Genomic DNA, 18784 nt, shown 5'->3' on the forward strand with positions numbered 1-18784 from the left:
CTTCCTGTTTGGTACGATCCGCTCTATCCAGCTTGACAGAAGCGCTCGCGGCTCGCATGAAAAATAGACCAGATGCCGAACTGAAGTGCTGCGGTGTGTGGATGTCTGTTCATCTTTTCGTTCATGTCCTTATTAATGCACACTTTATAACTTGCTTGTTGGATTTATTAAAAATGAACAAATGAAAAATAAATGTCTTTGAATATCTTTATTATCATTTAAAAGCGAAAATTTAAATGACCAGTAAAAATAGATTATGATCTGATTTTTATGACCCTGTCGGTCAAAATGACCGGTGACGAAAAAGTCTAGCACAACGTCTGGTTGAGACATGTTAGCCTTGTTTAGAGCTTCAAATCAAATCATTTGGTCAATAAAATGTAAAAATAAAAATGTGAAAAATGTCCATCACAAGTTCCCAGGGTTCACTTGACGACTTGAAATGTCTTATTTTGTTTGAAAAACAGTCCAAAACCCAAAAGTATTCTGATTACAATTATCTGAAACAGAGAAAAGCAGCAAATCTTTCACATTTCAGAGGCTGGAACCAGAGAATGTTTGAAAGTTCGCTCGTGTCAAAAACAGTTTAAACAATACATTAACAGAATAGTTGCTATTTATTTTTCTGTAGATCGATTAATCAGCTGATCCTGTCAGGTCAAGTCTTACTGCCATGATATAACAAAAAGGCTTTTAATCTTGTACTTCAACAAAGCAGTGAGCCTTGATATTTTGGGGGAATCTTTAACTTCTCTGATGAGTGATATTTGTTTTTCATATGCAGGGATTACCCGCCATTTTATCTATCATTACAGTACCACTGTTCGTACACTTATATATTGTCAATAGCTGAGTTTCTGTTCAACTGTCAAGTGAATTTTAAGCAAAGTTCTGAAATGTTGGCTCACCATGAAGAAGTACAGATTGCAAACTGAAAACAAAATATGTTACCTAGGCCATCTAACCCATCTACAAGAGAATACTGGAGAGAGGTCTTAAGGAGTTTGTTTCAACTGGGCAAGTTCTAATTGTTATTTCACACCAGCTAGTATTGGCCAGTTTCATGCTGTCCACAGACAAAGACAAATTATGTTGCTATGGGAATATATGGGAAGATGCAGATAGTGGAAAGAGCTGATCAGTCACGTGGGTTAAATGTTTGCTATGTCAGAATTTATTCAGCCACTGCGTTTATATATTTCATTTACCACCTGTTTTCATACAGCTTTTTAAATGTGAAACTACAAAATGCGCATAAAAAAGTTTATGAACACTGCTTTTGTGTGTGTGTGTGTGTGTGTGTGTGTGTGTGTGTGTGTGTGTGTGTGTGTGTGTCTCACCTGGTCATTGTCGTCAGTCTGTCCCAAATCTCTGCCGCTGGCCTGAGCGATCCTCTTCCCTGACACCAGATTCCCCACCATCACAGAGGCAGGTCCAATCTCTGCAGCACAAACACGAATACACACACACACACACACACACACACACACACACACACACACACACACACACGTTGACAAGTGTGTACAGATATGAGCTACACACCAAGACCACTTACAGGAAAAACACACACCTGGTTGTTTCTGCCGTGGTTTGGGCAGGTTGGTGACGCAGGTGTGGGGGCACATGAGGACGTTGCAGGGGTGTAGCCCCCCTTCCAGGTACAGCTGCTTGATCTCAGACAGGTGGATACCGCCCAGAGGAGTCTTGGGCAGAGTGTTGGCTGGGACCAGAGCCAGGCAGAACACACCCACCCCGTGGATACTGTCAATGGCCTGAGACAGAGAGAGGCGGAGCAGAGTCAGAGGGCAGTGGGATTGTCCACTGATGAGGAATGGTTTAAGAAAAATGTGGTTTGAAAATGTAATTGTCAATATAATCCAAACAAATTAAGTACAATGTTACTACAATTTAAAGTTTTAGTGTTTTTTGGGGATTGCAGAGTAAAGGCCTGATATTCTGTCATTCTACAGCTTAGGTGCAGCACCTTAGCATTTTTGCACAGCGCCTATGCCATACAAATGTAAAACAAGCCATGAAGAGCATTAGGGCAAGCTGGAGCACAGATCAGAAGATGTCCCACCTGACAGTTTATTTTCACGTTGCTCCATTCTTAGCTGCATCTTTAGAACTATGTTGGCAAACATAGGTTTTCCTCTTTGTTCAGCAATTAACCACTACAATAGCTCAGATGAAAACTGAAGGTTCCGGCTGGCATCATTTCCTTGTGCTACTTTTAGGTGGTTGAAGATTGTTCTTTTTTCAAAATGTGGGATAAGTAAAAGAGACACTGATCACGTAATTTTTTTTTGTTTAATCAAAATTTAAATTTGAAAATGAATTAAGCACTTTGAATGAAGTCCTGAAAAATGAAAAAAAAATAAATAAAAAAATACTGCTTGAAAACAGAATAAGTAATTCTCCTTGAATTTCATTTTGTAATGTCTGTATGACCCTGTTGTAAGGCTTTGTTGCAACTAACTTGATTTAGTTCAATATAACTGCATTGTTACTTCTTTTGTTACGGTAATTTTCAGAGCGTAATTTTTCATGCTGTTCTTGGGCACTGTTTGTACGTATACCTACGAGAAATTATGCACCAGAATTCTTATCACCTATGTGATCATGAGCCAGTAATTTGTAGATTCATTCATTCATCGTCCGTAACCGCTTGTCTGGTTAGGGGTTGCAGGGTGGCTGGAGCCTAACCCAGCTGACATTGGGCGAGAGGCAGGGTACACCCTGGACAGGTCGCCAGACTATCACAGGGCTGACACATAGAGACAGACAACCATTCACACTCACATTCACACCTAGGTCCAATTTAGAGTCACCAATTAACCTGCATGTCTTTGGACTGTGGGAGGAAGCCGGAGTACATGGAGAAAAACCCATGCTAACACAGAAAGAACATGCAAACTCTGCACAGAAAGTTTTTCCGGTGAAATAATCCGGTGTTCAGAACCACGTGAAACAAAGTGATCTTTGGGTTATTTTAAAGGCCAAAACCCAACCTATGTAACTTTATGTTAAGTACATTACGTGACGACGTCGAACCACGTTTCTTTTAACCTAACCTACGTAACTTTATTTTAAGTATATAATGTGACAATGTCAGTCATCGGGCGCTGATTCATTTTTAGGATTTATCAGGTTTATGATCATAATCAGTCTTACATTCTGACAGTTAATTTCACGTTTCAGTTCTTATAATATTTTATAAACAGTGCCTGAAATTATACTTCAAATCAAACAGAGAAACATTTTGAAATAGGTTTTAGGTTGTGATTTCTAATGCCTGATTGTTACTATGGAAACCTTTTGGTTAGAAGAGAGTTTGCTTTTCCTTTTAACAGTCAGTTTTTTAAATCCTGCTGGAAAAGAAGTAACACAAGTAGTGAATCTGGGTAAATCTGCACATTTTAAAAGGACAGGTGACGGACACAATAACAGAAACACGACAGGTGAGCAGGTGATCTACCTGCAGCACGCGGCTCATCCACTGGAAGCTATCCTCCTCGGTGGAGTCGGGCCTCTGCTCAGCCACCACCACGATCCTCTCGTCCCTCAGCACTGTTACAGAGAACACCGCTATCCTGCAGGGACGAAGAGAAAGAACATCAGTCAAACCTGCAAAGACACCTGGATCACCATGAAATTAATTAGCTCTACACCCTGACATAATTTCATCTTTCTGGGTCTCAGTGGAGAATTTCAGTGTTACTTATTCTTTTATTGTATTATCAAACTAGTCTGATTGTTTGTAATAGATCTAAGGTTTTAGGTTTTTACGTCTCTTGTGATGAATCAGAGTCACTGTCTGGTCCACCTACTCCAAATGCAAAAAAAAACAAAACAAAAGAGTATGTGCGGAAAAGAAAGGAAGGACACCAAACAATTCCACTACAAACACTCGGCTGATTTTATCAGAGCGTATTGTTGGCAAACAGACGGCACTCCAGCGGGGGGAGTAATAAAACATAAAGATGTAAACAAAGAAAGAATAGAAACTAGAGACGACAGCACAGACAGCCCTGAACAACTTTCTCCAACTGGCTTTACATTTTAATTGTGAATCAAACCTGTAGTATGCATTAATTCTATTTATGTATCTAAAAAACATTTTTTCATATTTTTTTAAATATATATATAAAACTATTTCTTCAAAAATGGGTTATTGAGAAGCAAATGGCTCTGAAGAACATTAGCTCTTCAGGAAGAAGCCTTTCCAAACACTTAAGAATGAACATTTGTGTGCATCCTTACGCACACAGTGTGTGTGTATTTTTCCTGTCTTTTAAATCTATTTTCTCATGTACAAACAGAGATGTTTATGTATCTTATATATTACAGTTACACTGTAGACTGAGCATCTTTAAATAAAACAATCAGTTTCGTCTGGATATGTTTGAACAAAGGGATCGTTCCTTTGTGAACTTGGTTTCTCCAGAAGCGTGCACCTTAAATAGCTCTGGGAAACGTCACCGGAGCCTGTCAGGTAAAAGATGAATTTCCTCCTCAGTGGCCATGGACACAATTAAACTTCACTCTATTACTGTTTCTGGATTCATCCACTATTGCTCTACTTTATTAGATTTATTATGTGCGAGGGTACGCCTCATTTATCAGGGTGACAGTGACTGTGCCGGTGTTGGACATCTGGCTGATTTTCAACTTCTGTTGGTGGGATTTTTTAAAAACTGCTCATCTGACTTTAGATGTGACTTCTAAACGCTCCCCTGAGTGTTCTGGCCCACACGTTTCTCCGCACCTGCCCCTGTAGACAAATTTCATTGGCTCCACCGCCAGCGCTGTGGCAACGATGTCATCTGCGTTATGCCTTCGCCCGCTCACCATGATGAGCCCGTCCATCTTGCCTGTGATAAAGACGAGGCCACCGGGGCCGATGAAGCCCAGCAGGCCGGTCCGCACGAAGGCGTACTCGCTGACCAAACCCCCGCTGGAGCTCACCGGGTAAACCTGCAAACACACACAGGCGTTTCAGCTACAGGGTCGCCATGGCAACAGGCCAGCGATAAGAGAGCTGCATGATGGAGCTAAAATCAGATACGACAGATATTTTTAACTTTGGACTTTATACTGATAATGTCACACTGCTGCTGGTCTTAATAAAGTGGATGTTACTGCGGAGCAGCTACTGCAGAGGTCCATTTTGTTTAACTACAACAGTAACATTAATGACATTACAGACACATGACAATGACTAATATCACAAATCCAGACAAATGTTTCTCTGACCTTCAAACAGAAAAGCAAAACACCCATTTTACATTTAATTTTTTAGTTTTTTTTCTTTAAACAAGTGACCTTCAGTTAATCAAGAGAAAAACATAATATATTAATATGATTGTCCTGAAAAACAACACAAAATATACACCAGAAAAAGTCAATTTATCAGGATTTTAGAGTGAAAAGGAGATGAACAATTAGCTTTCATCTTGCCAAATTACAGTGCTGTCTTTACAGTAGGAGAAAACTTGGTGCTACATGACGAGGGAAAACACAGAAAAAGGTATGTGTAAAAAGTCTCCCCTTTGAAGATAACTTAGCTAAGGGAGAGATTGTCTGTCCAATTTTTTTCAATACTGTAAATAACTAAATGTACACGGTATGATAACTGTCAACTTATATGTCATGGTATACCTTGAAACCGGTATATTGATGCTACCCTTCCTCAGACTCTCGGAACTTAAGGTGGAGGTTTTCTGACATTTTACAGACCTAACAATAACTCAGTCAAGACAATAATCAGCAGATACTCAGCTAATGAAAATAACATTTAGTTGCAGCTCTAATTTACAGACTGAGGAAGAATGTGGAGCAGATACTGTGTTTATCTCTTACCTCAAAGACTACAAACACAGAAGAAGTGTCATGCAGTGTCAGAAAAACGATCACAGCCAAAAATATGCACTGTTTGGGTTTGTGCTGTGGTCTGTGCACCACATACACACCCACATATAAACACACTGTGGGCCACCTCACCTCAAAGGTGTTCTTGGTCATGCCCGTGAGGCCGTAGTAGGAGGTGCCGGTAGCGATGGAGCAGACGCAGAACTCACCGATCTCATCCGTCTGACAGAGCTGAGGGACGCCCTCTGGTTTCACCACACACACCAGGCCTGCGGGGGTGAGAGACACACAGAAAGACAGACACAGAGAGAGGGAACACAGGGTTAACACCTTTGAAATTCCTTCTGTTTCCATGAATAAATTCCTATTTTTACAAAGTTATTTTTCACACAGAGAAAACAAATGATGATCCCACCAGAGTCCACTCAGAAATGCACCTGTTTATGGGAATAAATAACCTAAAGTAGGTTGCTCTCAGTTATGACGTCTACTTTCTCTCTGCGTCAACCCAAAACCAGGTTACAGGAGGAACTGGGTTAAAAAGAATATCTAAACAACAGGAGCTGGTGCCACTATGTTCTTAATCATACATTATCAAGATGAGATTTTAATGTCCCATAACACAGAATGGCCCAGTGGTGGAAAGTACATTTTTCTCGAGTGCAGCACTTAAATAGAATTTTGATGATGTATTGCCATTTGATGTATCTTTACACTTCTACTCCACTACATCTCAGAGGGAAATATTGTACTTCTTACTTCACTACACTTACCTGACGGCTTTAGTTACTTTATAGAATAACAATTTTACACAGAAAATCAGACATGCGTAGAGTTGAACATATATTACATATGGTAGTTAAAATTAGGTCCTCCTCAATATAGTGTATGCAGTGGTGGAAAGTAACTTAGTACGTTTACTCAAGTACTGTTCTTAAGTACAATTTTGATGTACTTTACTTGAGTATTTCCGCTTTGGAGTACACTTCTACTCCACTAGATCTCAGAGATAAATGTTGTACCGTTTGCTCCACTATATTTATTTGATAACTTTAGTTACTTTTCAGATTCAGATTTTTTATACAAAATATAATCAATGAATAAATTATAACGTAATCTTATAGATATGATAAAACTGTACTGATTTCTGGGGGGAGTAAATACATATAAAGTCATTAAAATGAGCTTCACCTTTACCTACACATTCAAGTAATGAACACATTATTGCATCTGTATAATCCGACAATATAATGGATGTGAATCTGATATGGGCCATTCTGCATAATTAGTACTTTTAATTTTGGTACTGTAAGTATATTTTGATGCTGATACTTTCGTACTTAAGTAAGAGTCTGAATGCAGGACTTTTACTTGTAACTTGGTTTTTCTGCATTGTAGTATTGCTACTTTTACTAAAGTAAAAGATCTGAGTACTTACTGCACTACTGAGTATATGTGACAATGAGAGAAAACCGTCTGAACAAGCTCATGACTGAGGGTCCAGCAGAGCTCAGTGAAGCTAACAGATTACTTAAGCAGGTGTAGTTGCCGTGGTGAACACAGGGTGGTGTGAGTTTACAGTGAGAGCTCAGTGATGTTTGATTAGCTGTGGCAGCCTGTGTGTTTGATCAGTAGGGTTTACACGTTCCCTTCTGCAGATTACTGCCTTCTTTATGGATTATAAGAGACAGACCTTCACTTGTGCATGTGCAGATTCCATTTACATTCATAAACTTACTCATTGCACCACTAGATAAACATGTACAGGAGTCTCACAGAAAAAAAATACATTTTATTTTAGAGTGTTCGATTTCCAGTGTATTCATCTGTATTTTTACACATTTTTACAAATTAAGGCTGTAAAATAAACAAAGAGCAAATACAAAAAGGGTTATAGCACTTGTTACAAACGGTTAAGTACCATGATGAAATAATTAGGTTGATACTGTATACTGCTATGTATTCATGAGAAGAACATTAGCTAATATAAAATATTTTGGATATTTAAGATAGGATTTGGGGCAGCAGCTAACAGGAGTCCTGGAATTAATATTTGTTATTACTAATTTAAATCAGCATTCTTTGTATTAATACACCACTTTAAAGGGAAGCTATTCTGCTCATTTGCAGGTTCATATTTGTATTTTGGGTTTCTACTCGAACATATTAACATGCTTTAATGGTCAAAAAGCACTTTATTTTCCTCATCCGTTCTGTGCTGGAAGACCTGTATTCATCCCTCTCTGAAATGCTCTCCTTTAGTGCCTGTCTTTTTAAGATGTCTAAATAGCTGCAAATTCTACTGTGAAAAATCACAGATAAAAGATCTAAACACAACCAGAAGTGTTCAAGTAGGAACATGATCTGAAATCAGGGAGAAATTAACAAAAACAGCAACCGAGTTTTCATGTTTCCCTGATGTTAGCATATAGCTACATGTAGCAGCATACTTGCAGCCAGGGAATGACTGACCAATAAAAGCTTCTAAACACAACCAGAAATGTTTCCGCAGCAATAGAATTCAAAGTCAGGGAAAAATGTACAATATCTGCAACCAAGATTACATGGATGCGCTCGGAAATGCTCACTGCAAGTGCTGCAGCGCACTGCGGTACAAACTGGATTGTTCAGAAATTCGGAGAGCTGTTGGAATGTACCGTAGAGTGTAATCTGGGCACTCTGTCTGGGGAGACAGAGCAGCAGAGTGCTGAGTGGAGTCAATGTGTGATTAACTTAACCATTTCCTAATTCATATAGAAATAAAACAGTTTCTTTCAACAACAGCACCCTCATTTTAGTGCAGAGCGTCAGATTATATTTTCGGATGCACCCAATGTTTCCCTGACCACAGAATGTAGCTACATTTAACAGTGTACTTGCAGCCGGGGAGTGACTGTGTGTATAGCAGCACTTTCTCTTGTTAAAAATCACCAATAACATGCTTTAAACACAACTGACATGTTCCAGGATGTCATGATCCAAAATGGGGGAGAAATTAATAACATCAGCAACAGTCACACGTTTCCCTGATGTTACAATGTAGCTACATATTTCAGTGTGCTTCCAGCTGGGAAATGACTGTCTATAGTGGCACTTTCTCCCATTAAAAATCACCAATAAAAGCTTCTTCACACAACTCGACATGTTTTAGCTGGTATATGATGCAAAATCGGGAATCAAGACTACATATTTCCCTGAGGTTAGCATGCAGCTACATGTAGCAGTGTACTTTCAGCCAGGGAATGACTGTGTGTAGCAGCACTTTCTCCTGTTAAAAATCAGATTCGATATGTGTAGTACACTGAAAGAATACTTTGCCCATGTTGTTGTGTACTTACTAGTTAATTTACACACTGCAATGATTGCATTGTAAATATGAACTGGTCTTCTTTTACTTATTACACTAAAATGAGTATCTTTTGGACAGATTGTTTTATAGACCACGGGGATGTAATCTCCAGACTCACTGATAATGAAAACAACCACTAGTTGCAGCCCTCATTAAGTGTAAACAGTTTTGTGCACTATTAAAACAGGTTTAATTCAGTCAACAACTTTTCAGTCATGTAATAAAGTCACTGGTGTCTGTGGATTCTTCATTATGACCTGAGCAGATGATGTATTACGTCCTAAAAGCTTTTTTATGTTCCGTATTACCTTGTTAAACTATCTGTGTGACTTTATCCCCACAGACCAAACTCAGCTGATGAAAATGGATTGCAGCCATATTGAAAACTATTCTGTCTTTGTGTGTGTGTGTTTTTTTCAGGCATATGAAGCCCTTGAAAACTGAACGCTGAACCCACTTAACTTGCTCAGTCATGAGGAGAGAGAACGTTCCCAAAAAATTTAACATTGATGAAAAGGATAGGCGGCACATTTACACACCCTTAAAACTAATTTTACGATTTAATGGACTTAATGGATTTTTTGCCATTCAGTGCATGACAACACAAGGCCGACAGTTCAAGTCTGCAGAAGAACAGAGTACAGGTGGTCATGCGCTACAGCTTTAATTTACAGCAACCTTACATGTATTAATAATCCTAATTTGTAGGCAAACATGTTTTTTTGTCTGAATAAAGTTAACAAAATTTAGATTTAAATTTGGAGCTATCAGATCACAGAACAAATAAACATGATTACTAATCTGACAAGACATTTTGGTTTCCATAGAAGCCAATTTTAAGTTGTTATTGACACATTTCAGTTGTGTTTTAAGGTTTAATAACATATTTCATTGTCTTTTTATTGATCTACATAAAAATTCAGACCAATATTATGATCACAGTTTCAAACCTGCAACTTTATAAGGTTCCAAGTGACAAACTGACAACATGTGTCAGTGAAAACCTTTTTTTTTTTAAACAAACTGTGATTGAATTCAGTTGGCTGTGATTCATTTATAATAAAAAATCGTTATTTATTTCTAAGGCTCAAGATAACCACCCGATCTGTAACCCATAAACATCCTGTCTCAGCCACAGACTGTTTACAAAGATGGATGACATGACAGCTCCCCAAAAGTGAAGCCAAAACATCTCGAACACCCCCTGGTGGCTGGCTGCAGAAGACGTCATAAACCCCGCCCCCCTCCATGTAAAACTGGTGTATGTTCAAGTCATTATTTTTTTGATAAATTTGGTTTTAATGAGTTATTTGATGCTTTAAAAAGGACATATGACATCATGACTGATGTGTCAGTCGGTGTACACGCAATCAATGGCGCTGCTCGCGTATGGGTCGTAGCAGTGCAAGGACAAGCACTCAATGCAGTGGCTCCACTTCTCGATAACTACTGCACAGACTCTGGCTCCAAAAGCCCAAGATGGCAGCGCTTGTGTGTGTGATATTTTGGCTTCATTCCGTGCAGTGGGAGGAAGTGAAGATGTATCGTCCACCTTTATATACAGTCATTGGTCTCAACCATTAACATAATGTGAAGAGCAGCCCGAGTGTCCCTACGCTGAACGTTTAATACTCTACATCCCCCTTAGACCTCAACCATACACACACGAAGACACACAGACATACCTCCTGGTGTGACAGTGCCAACATCCTGTACTGTGAGCACCGAGAGGCGTTCCTCTGTGTCTACCCTGACGACCCCGTAGGTCAGACCCTGCATGGACAGGACACCTCGGCCCGGAGGCTGGCTGCTGTCCTCCACCGGCCTAAACACAAAATGCACACACACAGACACAAAATGCACACACAGTTCATTTTGTCATTAACCCATATCACAGGGGTTTAAGTACAATGTTTCACAGTTTTTTGATTGAGCATACTGTATGTTATTTATTTCTTGACAGAGAGACAGAGAGCCTGGAGCAGACAGTGGAGAGAGAGACAGGGGATGACATGCAGCAAAAGGCCCGGGCATCCGGGGTATATGGACTCATCCTTAATAGTACACGCTCTGCCCAGCGAGCAACCAAGGCAGCCTACTGTATGTTATTTAGTGTGTACGCTTGCATATTATGCCGTATAAATGTACCTGTGTATTTTTGTTAATATTTTAAACATCAGCTGATCAGTGACAATAGTTACAATAACAGAACATTAAAAAAATTTAACATGGTGGACATCCAACATATAAATCTCACATTTCAAACAGCTTTTGCATTCAAAACTTTGCAACCATTTCTCTTTTTTTGAAGGAATAATTTACCCAAAAACAGTATAAATTTCATAGTACTTAACTCTCAAGGCTCCACGGTCCCAGAAAAAGTTTTCTATTGAATTCTGTTAAGGACAGCGAAGTGCCTAAACAACTAAAGCATATCAGTGCAAACATAGTTCGACTGAGGCTTTCTACATTTTCAGATTATTCTCTTTTCCACACATGTGCACAACAAATTCTTTAACAGGACGATAATCGGGAAGTGCATTGTTTAGCAATAGATTGGCGCTGTACCCAACTTCGAATTATGTCAGTTGAATCAGATTTGGCCATTTAATATGAATATTGGACACTTGTTTTTGTTTTTCATATAAACTTTAAAAGTTTGAATGGGGCTCAGCTGTATGTTCAGTGTGACATTGGTATTCAGTAAACGAGCTAACGGTGCTAACGATGGACCAGAAATGTGCAACAACATTTTTAGCCAACACTAGATATATCAAACAAAAGCCAGAGACTGTGTTGTATTAGGGAGCTGTAAATTCACCACTTACAAGCACAAGTAAGAAGATGGTTATTTTGGAGCCTTACGGCCTGTACCAAAGAGTAGTGTGAAAGCAAAGTAATAGTGTGAAGTAAGGTAGGGGACTCAAATCAAAAATGAGCTGAAGCTCGATTCTGAAATTGCTCTGTAAATAGTTTGTTCACACATAATAAATATAGCAACTTCTGACCAAGCAATTAATTTCAGGCTTAAAACAACAACTTCTGGTTAAGCCCCACCCATTTCCAGTTGAAGTCACACCCACCCCCAGTTTAAACTCCACCAATTCCGAGTACTGATACAGGATGATGGTATACTCACTCTTTCCTAGTGAGTACTGTATACAATTCTTTAATGTTCTTGGGTGAACTATTCCTTTAAATATAATTTGGTCTTTGCTGAATCTGAAGATTTGACAAGTGGAATGCCCATTTTTCTCGCTGCTTTAAACAAAACAGTGAATCTAGTTTGAGATTCAATCCAGTTTGACTTTGTGGTTTGCTTTTTTGTGCAGCAGTCCGTATTGAGTGATTGACTGATTAGTTATTGGAGGTGCAGACCGGCTCCTTCTGTGACGTCCTCTTTGTAGCAGAGGGAAATAAACTGGACTTGACTACTTTGTGTGAATTTGTATATGCGTGATTATGTGTTTACAGTGTGTATCCTCTGTGGATGTGTTTGCATAGGTGAATGTGTGTGTGTATGGGGCTGTTTGCATATTTGGGCTTCTGTGTGTGTGTGTGTGTGTGTGTGTGTGTGCACGTTTGCATAATCTGTGTACGTAAAGCAGGGTTGCGAGCATGTGTGTGTGTGTGTGTGTGTGTGTGTACCTCCTGATGGCCACTGTCAAGGCCTCTGGCGAGCTGGCGCAAGGACAAATGACGTCGGCTCTCAGCCCTTTAGTCTGAAAGACGTTGAGGAAGGCGTCGCAGGAGGAGATGGACCCTAACAGACAGAGACAGACATAAATTGTCAGAAGTGTTTCAGTTCAGGTTTTGGACCAATTTTACTCCTGACATGAAACAAGAAATCAAACAGCCATCAGGTGAGGTTCTAAAAAGCTCCCTAAATGATATAAAAAACACTCAAATGATCATTTTGTACTGATGTTTTATCCTAAATAACTTAACTACTCAGGGCTGTATAAATCTGGTGCTATTTTTATGCTAAAGGTTATGCCATGAGCAGAGACCATTAAAAAAAAACCAACAACAACTTTTTGGCAGAGGTGTAAGAAGCATTAAGCATCGCCAGACCAAATCATGAATGTGACCAAAGATAATGACAGCACTGCTACACACTGATGTTAGTTTAAATGTTGGTTAATAAACTAAGACACATGTCACATGTCACCCATCCCATTATCCCCGCGTCTTGATGCTGTGTAGCAAGATGAGCCTGCTGCACCCAGAATGCTGTCAAAACACTTTTTATAATCACCAACACAGCCTCCGTGCTTCTCGACTGGGAAAGAGACAGAAATGAGGCGCAGAGAAAACAGGAGACCTAAATACAACCCTAAATCACAGAGATGTCGATTAGCACAGGACTAATATTATCACATGACCTCTGTGTTTGGCAAAACCAGGTAGGTAATTTATGGTGGATTTTTTACTTGACAATGATTAACATCACAAACAATCTCCACAATTGTTACAAATGTTTAGAGGTCCCCAGGTAATACAAGTCTCGTGCAAAGGTCCTCAGTCTTAAACCTCAGTTCATTTTTGATTTCCAAGGGGTGTATTTGGATAGGCCTACAGCCAATCAGAGCAACACAACATGACGTAGCGCTGAGCAATGAACAAATGTAAAGAGACTACAGCATGCAGAGATGAGCCGTGATGTATGGCATCAATATGTCTTTGAACAACTGTTGCTGTTTTTACCATCTGAATTTGAAAATAGAACTTTGACAGAAAGTTCCACGTCAGCTGCAGCCATCTTGGTTGTTTCTTAAATTTCCTCAGTGGCACTTCTCTTCACTAAGCTAGGTTTGTGTGTGCAATAGTGTCCCTGGCACAAGGTCGCACAAGCCAAAAATGAAGTCATCACATATTTTGTGTAAAGCGCGAAGGCTCAGCAAGTAGTTAGTCATCGTCTGGAAAACAGCCCCGTATTAGATAAATGGAAGTGATTGGCCAGACGAGGGTCGGCTGGAAATCTGTCTGAACGGGAGGGGGGCCAGATGCATCTGTCTGAGAGAGCAAAACATCAACTGACAGATTCCTCTGGATCCCAGGCTACAGTTTTGCCTCTTTGAGCCTCGAAAAGTTATTTAAGGGGAAATGTGTAATTTCTACAGAAGTGTAATGCATCCACTTGAGAAAAAGTATTTACCCTGTTTGTAATAATCTCATTAATTCAGAAAAACAAGAACAGTATTTTTTTCATGAAAACTTTTCTCATAATTCTAAATGAATAAACTCGTTCATTCAGAAAAACAGGACAGAATGTTTTCTTTTTTTCAAGTGAATGCATTACACCTCTGTATATTTCTGTTTCATTCTGATTTAGTGGCATATCTTGTGCTATCTGACATACAGTTCTTTGTTTGTAACTTACTGTTACTGCAGCCGCCTCGACCAGGACACTCATGCTGGTTACATGCAGGTTAAAACATTTTTAAAAATGGTTTCTTCAATTTAAAACTAGGCAGTTTAGCCCGTGACGCTGATGTTGCAGTGCATTTCAAGGTACCAAAGAGGGAAGGTTTCAAAACTGCTCACAGCTGCATCATCACATGACAATAATATCATTTGTTACAGAATACACTTCACAATTCAAGTCTCTGCAAGCTGATACTGAATTTAACTGAAACTTACAGAAGCCTAAAACATTGAAAACAAACTTATTGTGGTCAGCTGTGATGAAAACAATATGCAATTTGTAGTTAAAGGGCTAAAACATTACAAACTGATGGTTCTGAACTGGAAAATAATACAGTTTCCTAGTTTCTTACTGTTATAATTTAGTCTCGTTAGTCGGGCAGAAATTCATTTATTGTACCAAATGTGCAGCGACGGACACATCCTGCTCTATTCCTGTAAAGTGACCCAGTTTCCCGACTTCCCAAGAGAGTTTATCCATTTCTCTGACATTCTCTATCTCAAACACGCCTCTCTCAACTCCCCACGTTAGTGAAAGAGCTCCGCTGTGGAGGCTGGGTGTGACCTTACATGGGTTTGATCCGTCGGCCACCAGCAGCATGCGCAGCGAGCTCAGGTTGATGTCCTTCTGGTCTTTGTGGGCCACCAGAGCCCAGTGCATGTCTCTGGACTTCACACACGCTACCTTGGCTGCACACACACACACGGAGACAGACAGAGAGAAAATTAGCATTTAATCTATTTCCCAGACTGTTTGACAGACAGGTGAATGGAGTGAATTGACTGAGCTGAGTGGCAGTTTGAGTATGTGTCTGACCTTTGTACTGACAGACTTTCTGGATCCATGACAGAGGGTTGACCTTCATCAGCGAGTAGGGCACGCTGATCACGTGCATCATGTTCATCACGCTCTGCACGACAGACACACATAATGCCATGTTCACATACAAAGGGTTTTTCACCATTCTTTTACTTTAAACTCATGAAATGATCCATCCTGTAATTTAAATTGAACATGTTTCTGATCCTGTTTGTGTCTATTATTATCTCTTAGATTACTTAGATTCACCAAAGTCACACAATAAGACAGATGTCTGATGGAAAGGTAAAGCAATGAAAATACTCTCAATATAGTGTACACTTAAACTGATATTGATTTGAGGTGGCTAAAATAGTTTTTTTTGCTGCCCCCGCATGCACAGCAGTACGTTACTTAGCTTCTGAGTGTACTCCCATCTGCTTATCCAAACTGGGGGCCTGCTGACTGACATCTACTGTATGTAATATACTGCCTATAGATAAGTATCTCATACAGCCCCCTTCAAAAAATTAGAATTTCCTCTTTAATGTGTCAATTATATTCACGATTAATCGATTTGTTGTTTGGTCTATGAAATGTCAGAAAAAGGTGAAAAATGTCAATCAGTGTTTCCTAGACTCAAGATGACGCCCTCAAATGTCAAATATATTCAGGTTATTGTTATAAAGGAATAAAGAAATAATTTGACTTTTTTTATTCTTAAGAAAATTACTAAAAATTAAAACCATTAATCTATTATTAAACTAGTTGGCGATTAATTGTTTAATCTCTGAAGCTTTAGATATTTCCATAAAATATTTTTTAAAAAGGATTTGATCTGTAAAAGTGTGACTGTGTTTCAAATATTGGCTGCAAAGCTAGGTTTTACATTTGCACTTATCTTATGATTTTCTCAGCAAAGATTGTTAACCTGCCGTCATTGCTTATATCCCTGACATGAGTAAAAAGCAAACAGGAAAAGATGGTCTTGCTCTCTGACCGCTGACCTCTGGCGGACAGGTCTTACCGTCAGGATGCCGTGCCACAGGCCCACATCTTTCTTAAAGTCCAGAACGTTCACTATGGTCTCCGCTACAGACAGAGGGGGAGAGGAAAAGGGTTACATTACAAAATATGACCTGGAAGCTAAACCGTGTGTGTGTGTGTGTGTGTGTGTGTGTGTGTGTGTGTGCGCGCGCACGCGCGTGTGTGTGCATACCCTCGGTGTAGCTGCAGGACTGGGTGAGAGCCTGGCAGTGTGTGAGCAGAGCAATCCTCGTCACTGTGACTCCCAGCACGCTGCCGTCCTTACAGGTTTTATACTGAGAGAGAAACAACAGACTGATCAGTCACATCACAGGAGAGGAAGTTCCATCAACCTTTTGGTACCTTTCCTCTTCTTAAAATATATTGTGAGAGGGCACTGGTTCATTTTAAAATGTCTGCAAGTTATTAAGGCGTGGATATAAAAAGTGGCCCATTAAAATATTCTCAATTTAACTACACTAAGATAAGATCGGGTCAAAACAGGTTGTCACATGAGAAATTAGCTTTCTTGTTTTAGTGTACGAAAAAAAAAATTAAAATCAAATACTGCACAGCCACATGACAAAAATATAGACAAGAAACAGTTACAAACAACAGTTCAAAATGTACATATAACTGTGCAAAACTAAGATCAACTAAACACTAAATTACAATACACAAACTGATCTGTGGATGTTGGGTTTCAAAACCACAACTAATGACTAATCATAATCAAATATTAAGCAGATAATTTTCTCCATTAATCGTTTGGTCCTTGATGACATCATCAAAAGCCTTGTTTTATCCAAAATGCAATTTACAATGATATAAAACAGGAAAAAGCAGCAAATGCTGACATTTGAGTGACTGGAGCTGGAAAAATTTAAGCATATTTGCTTAAAAAATCACTTGAACGGCAGATGAATTACCAGATAATTTAATTAAATTAAATTTTCTTTTGAATATTTCATGATTATGAACAGTGAGCTGGAAGAAAACACTTGGATTTTGGGACATTATGACAAAATCAGGGAAAGTAGTGTATACCAAGGCTTTGTTTACTCTGTTTATCACTTTTATGATCAACTCATTTACTTTGGTACAATTCTTACTGTATAGAATTTAAAAAAAAGGTGAAAAATGCCCAAGAATGCATTTTCAAGTGTTTCATGTTGTCCGTCCAACAGTCCAACAAAACTCTAAGATATTCTGTTGACAATAATAAAAAAGAGAAAAATTAAAATAAGGTGAGATAAACCTGATTGGATGATTTGAAACCAGGCAAAAAATATTCGGTTGATTATACAAGGTGAAGATAACAGATGAGACAATTAATCCAGCAACTTAAATTAAACAGTTAATTAAATTTGTTAAGTACTGCATATTATTTGCTTTTTATCGTTGTCTTTTTTTCTTTTAGCAGCAGTAAATTTACCACCAGGGTTAATTAAATACTCTATCAAAATGATGGTATTTCACTTTTTTAAAACTTTTTTTTCCGCCACATTAGTTATAAAGTCTCCAGCCGACGCAGCACCGACGTCATCGGTTGGTGAGGTGACCAGAAGAATGTCAGTTCAAACCAACAGAGATCCTAGCTTCTGTTGATGTGTCCACAATAAAGGAGACACTTTATCATTGTGTGTGTGTGTGTGTGTGCCAGCTGAGCCTGTTAGCTCACCTCTATGTATGCAGTGTCATTGTTTGCATCTTTGATGTGAGGGAACCAGTCTCTCGGAGGCTTGGACAGGTGCTTCGACTCTGTTACAAACCACAACAACTTGGGCCAACCTGCAGGGACAGAGAGAGAGACAGAGTGAGGTGTTGTGTCAGGAAAAGTTTATATATATGAATAATCAAACCACAAAAAAAAAAAAAAAAAAAAAAAAAACTCGGGTGTTTCAAATTTCACCTAAAATGACAAGAAAAAAGAGGAAACTATAACAAAAAAAAATTGATTCTTTGATTTTTCCCTTATCACATTCATCTCAGGCTTTATCCTGGGAGTTAAATTTACTTAATTACTGTAACTACATACAAATTTAAGGTGCTTGTTAGGGTTCTAACCCCGAAGGGGTAGAACCCTTCTAAGATTGTACCGGTTTATTATTATTATTATTATTATTATTATTGTTATTAGGGTTCTAACTAAGATTGTACCGGTTTATTAGTATTTTTTTTTTTTTTTGTTGTCTGCCGCTTGAGCTCAAATTCCCGTGAGCTGGAATGAGCCAGAAACCTGAAACTTGGCCCAATGATTGGAAATGATGTGCATCAACTTTTATTAAAATATGAGCCCAGTCGGCCAC

General features: G+C 39.0%; 1 protein-coding gene across 6 annotated transcripts in view; it reads right to left on the reverse strand.

Moving 5' to 3' along the window:
* LOC126397921 (disco-interacting protein 2 homolog C-like) overlaps nt 1-18784 on the reverse strand; it is a 104258-nt gene that overhangs the window by 25686 nt on the left and 59788 nt on the right. For all 6 annotated transcript variants that reach the window (XR_007570723.1, XM_050057005.1, XM_050057004.1 and 3 more), the window contains 12 exons: nt 18157-18266; nt 16669-16771; nt 16477-16541; nt 15468-15561; nt 15221-15340; nt 12872-12986; nt 10909-11048; nt 6007-6143; nt 4772-4980; nt 3482-3596; nt 1574-1775; nt 1341-1441 (listed from right to left, as the gene is read on the reverse strand). Coding sequence is in view for 5 of the 6 variants with exons in the window: in XM_050057005.1 (XP_049912962.1) it covers nt 1341-1441; nt 1574-1775; nt 3482-3596; nt 4772-4980; nt 6007-6143; nt 10909-11048; nt 12872-12986; nt 15221-15340; nt 15468-15561; nt 16477-16541; nt 16669-16771; nt 18157-18266 (1511 nt within the window). In the remaining variant the exon portion in view is untranslated. The remainder of the gene's footprint in view (nt 1-1340; nt 1442-1573; nt 1776-3481; nt 3597-4771; nt 4981-6006; nt 6144-10908; nt 11049-12871; nt 12987-15220; nt 15341-15467; nt 15562-16476; nt 16542-16668; nt 16772-18156; nt 18267-18784) is intronic.

Source organism: Epinephelus moara, chromosome 11 (assembly GCF_006386435.1).
Source record: "Epinephelus moara isolate mb chromosome 11, YSFRI_EMoa_1.0, whole genome shotgun sequence".
Classification (NCBI taxonomy): domain Eukaryota; kingdom Metazoa; phylum Chordata; class Actinopteri; order Perciformes; family Serranidae; genus Epinephelus; species Epinephelus moara.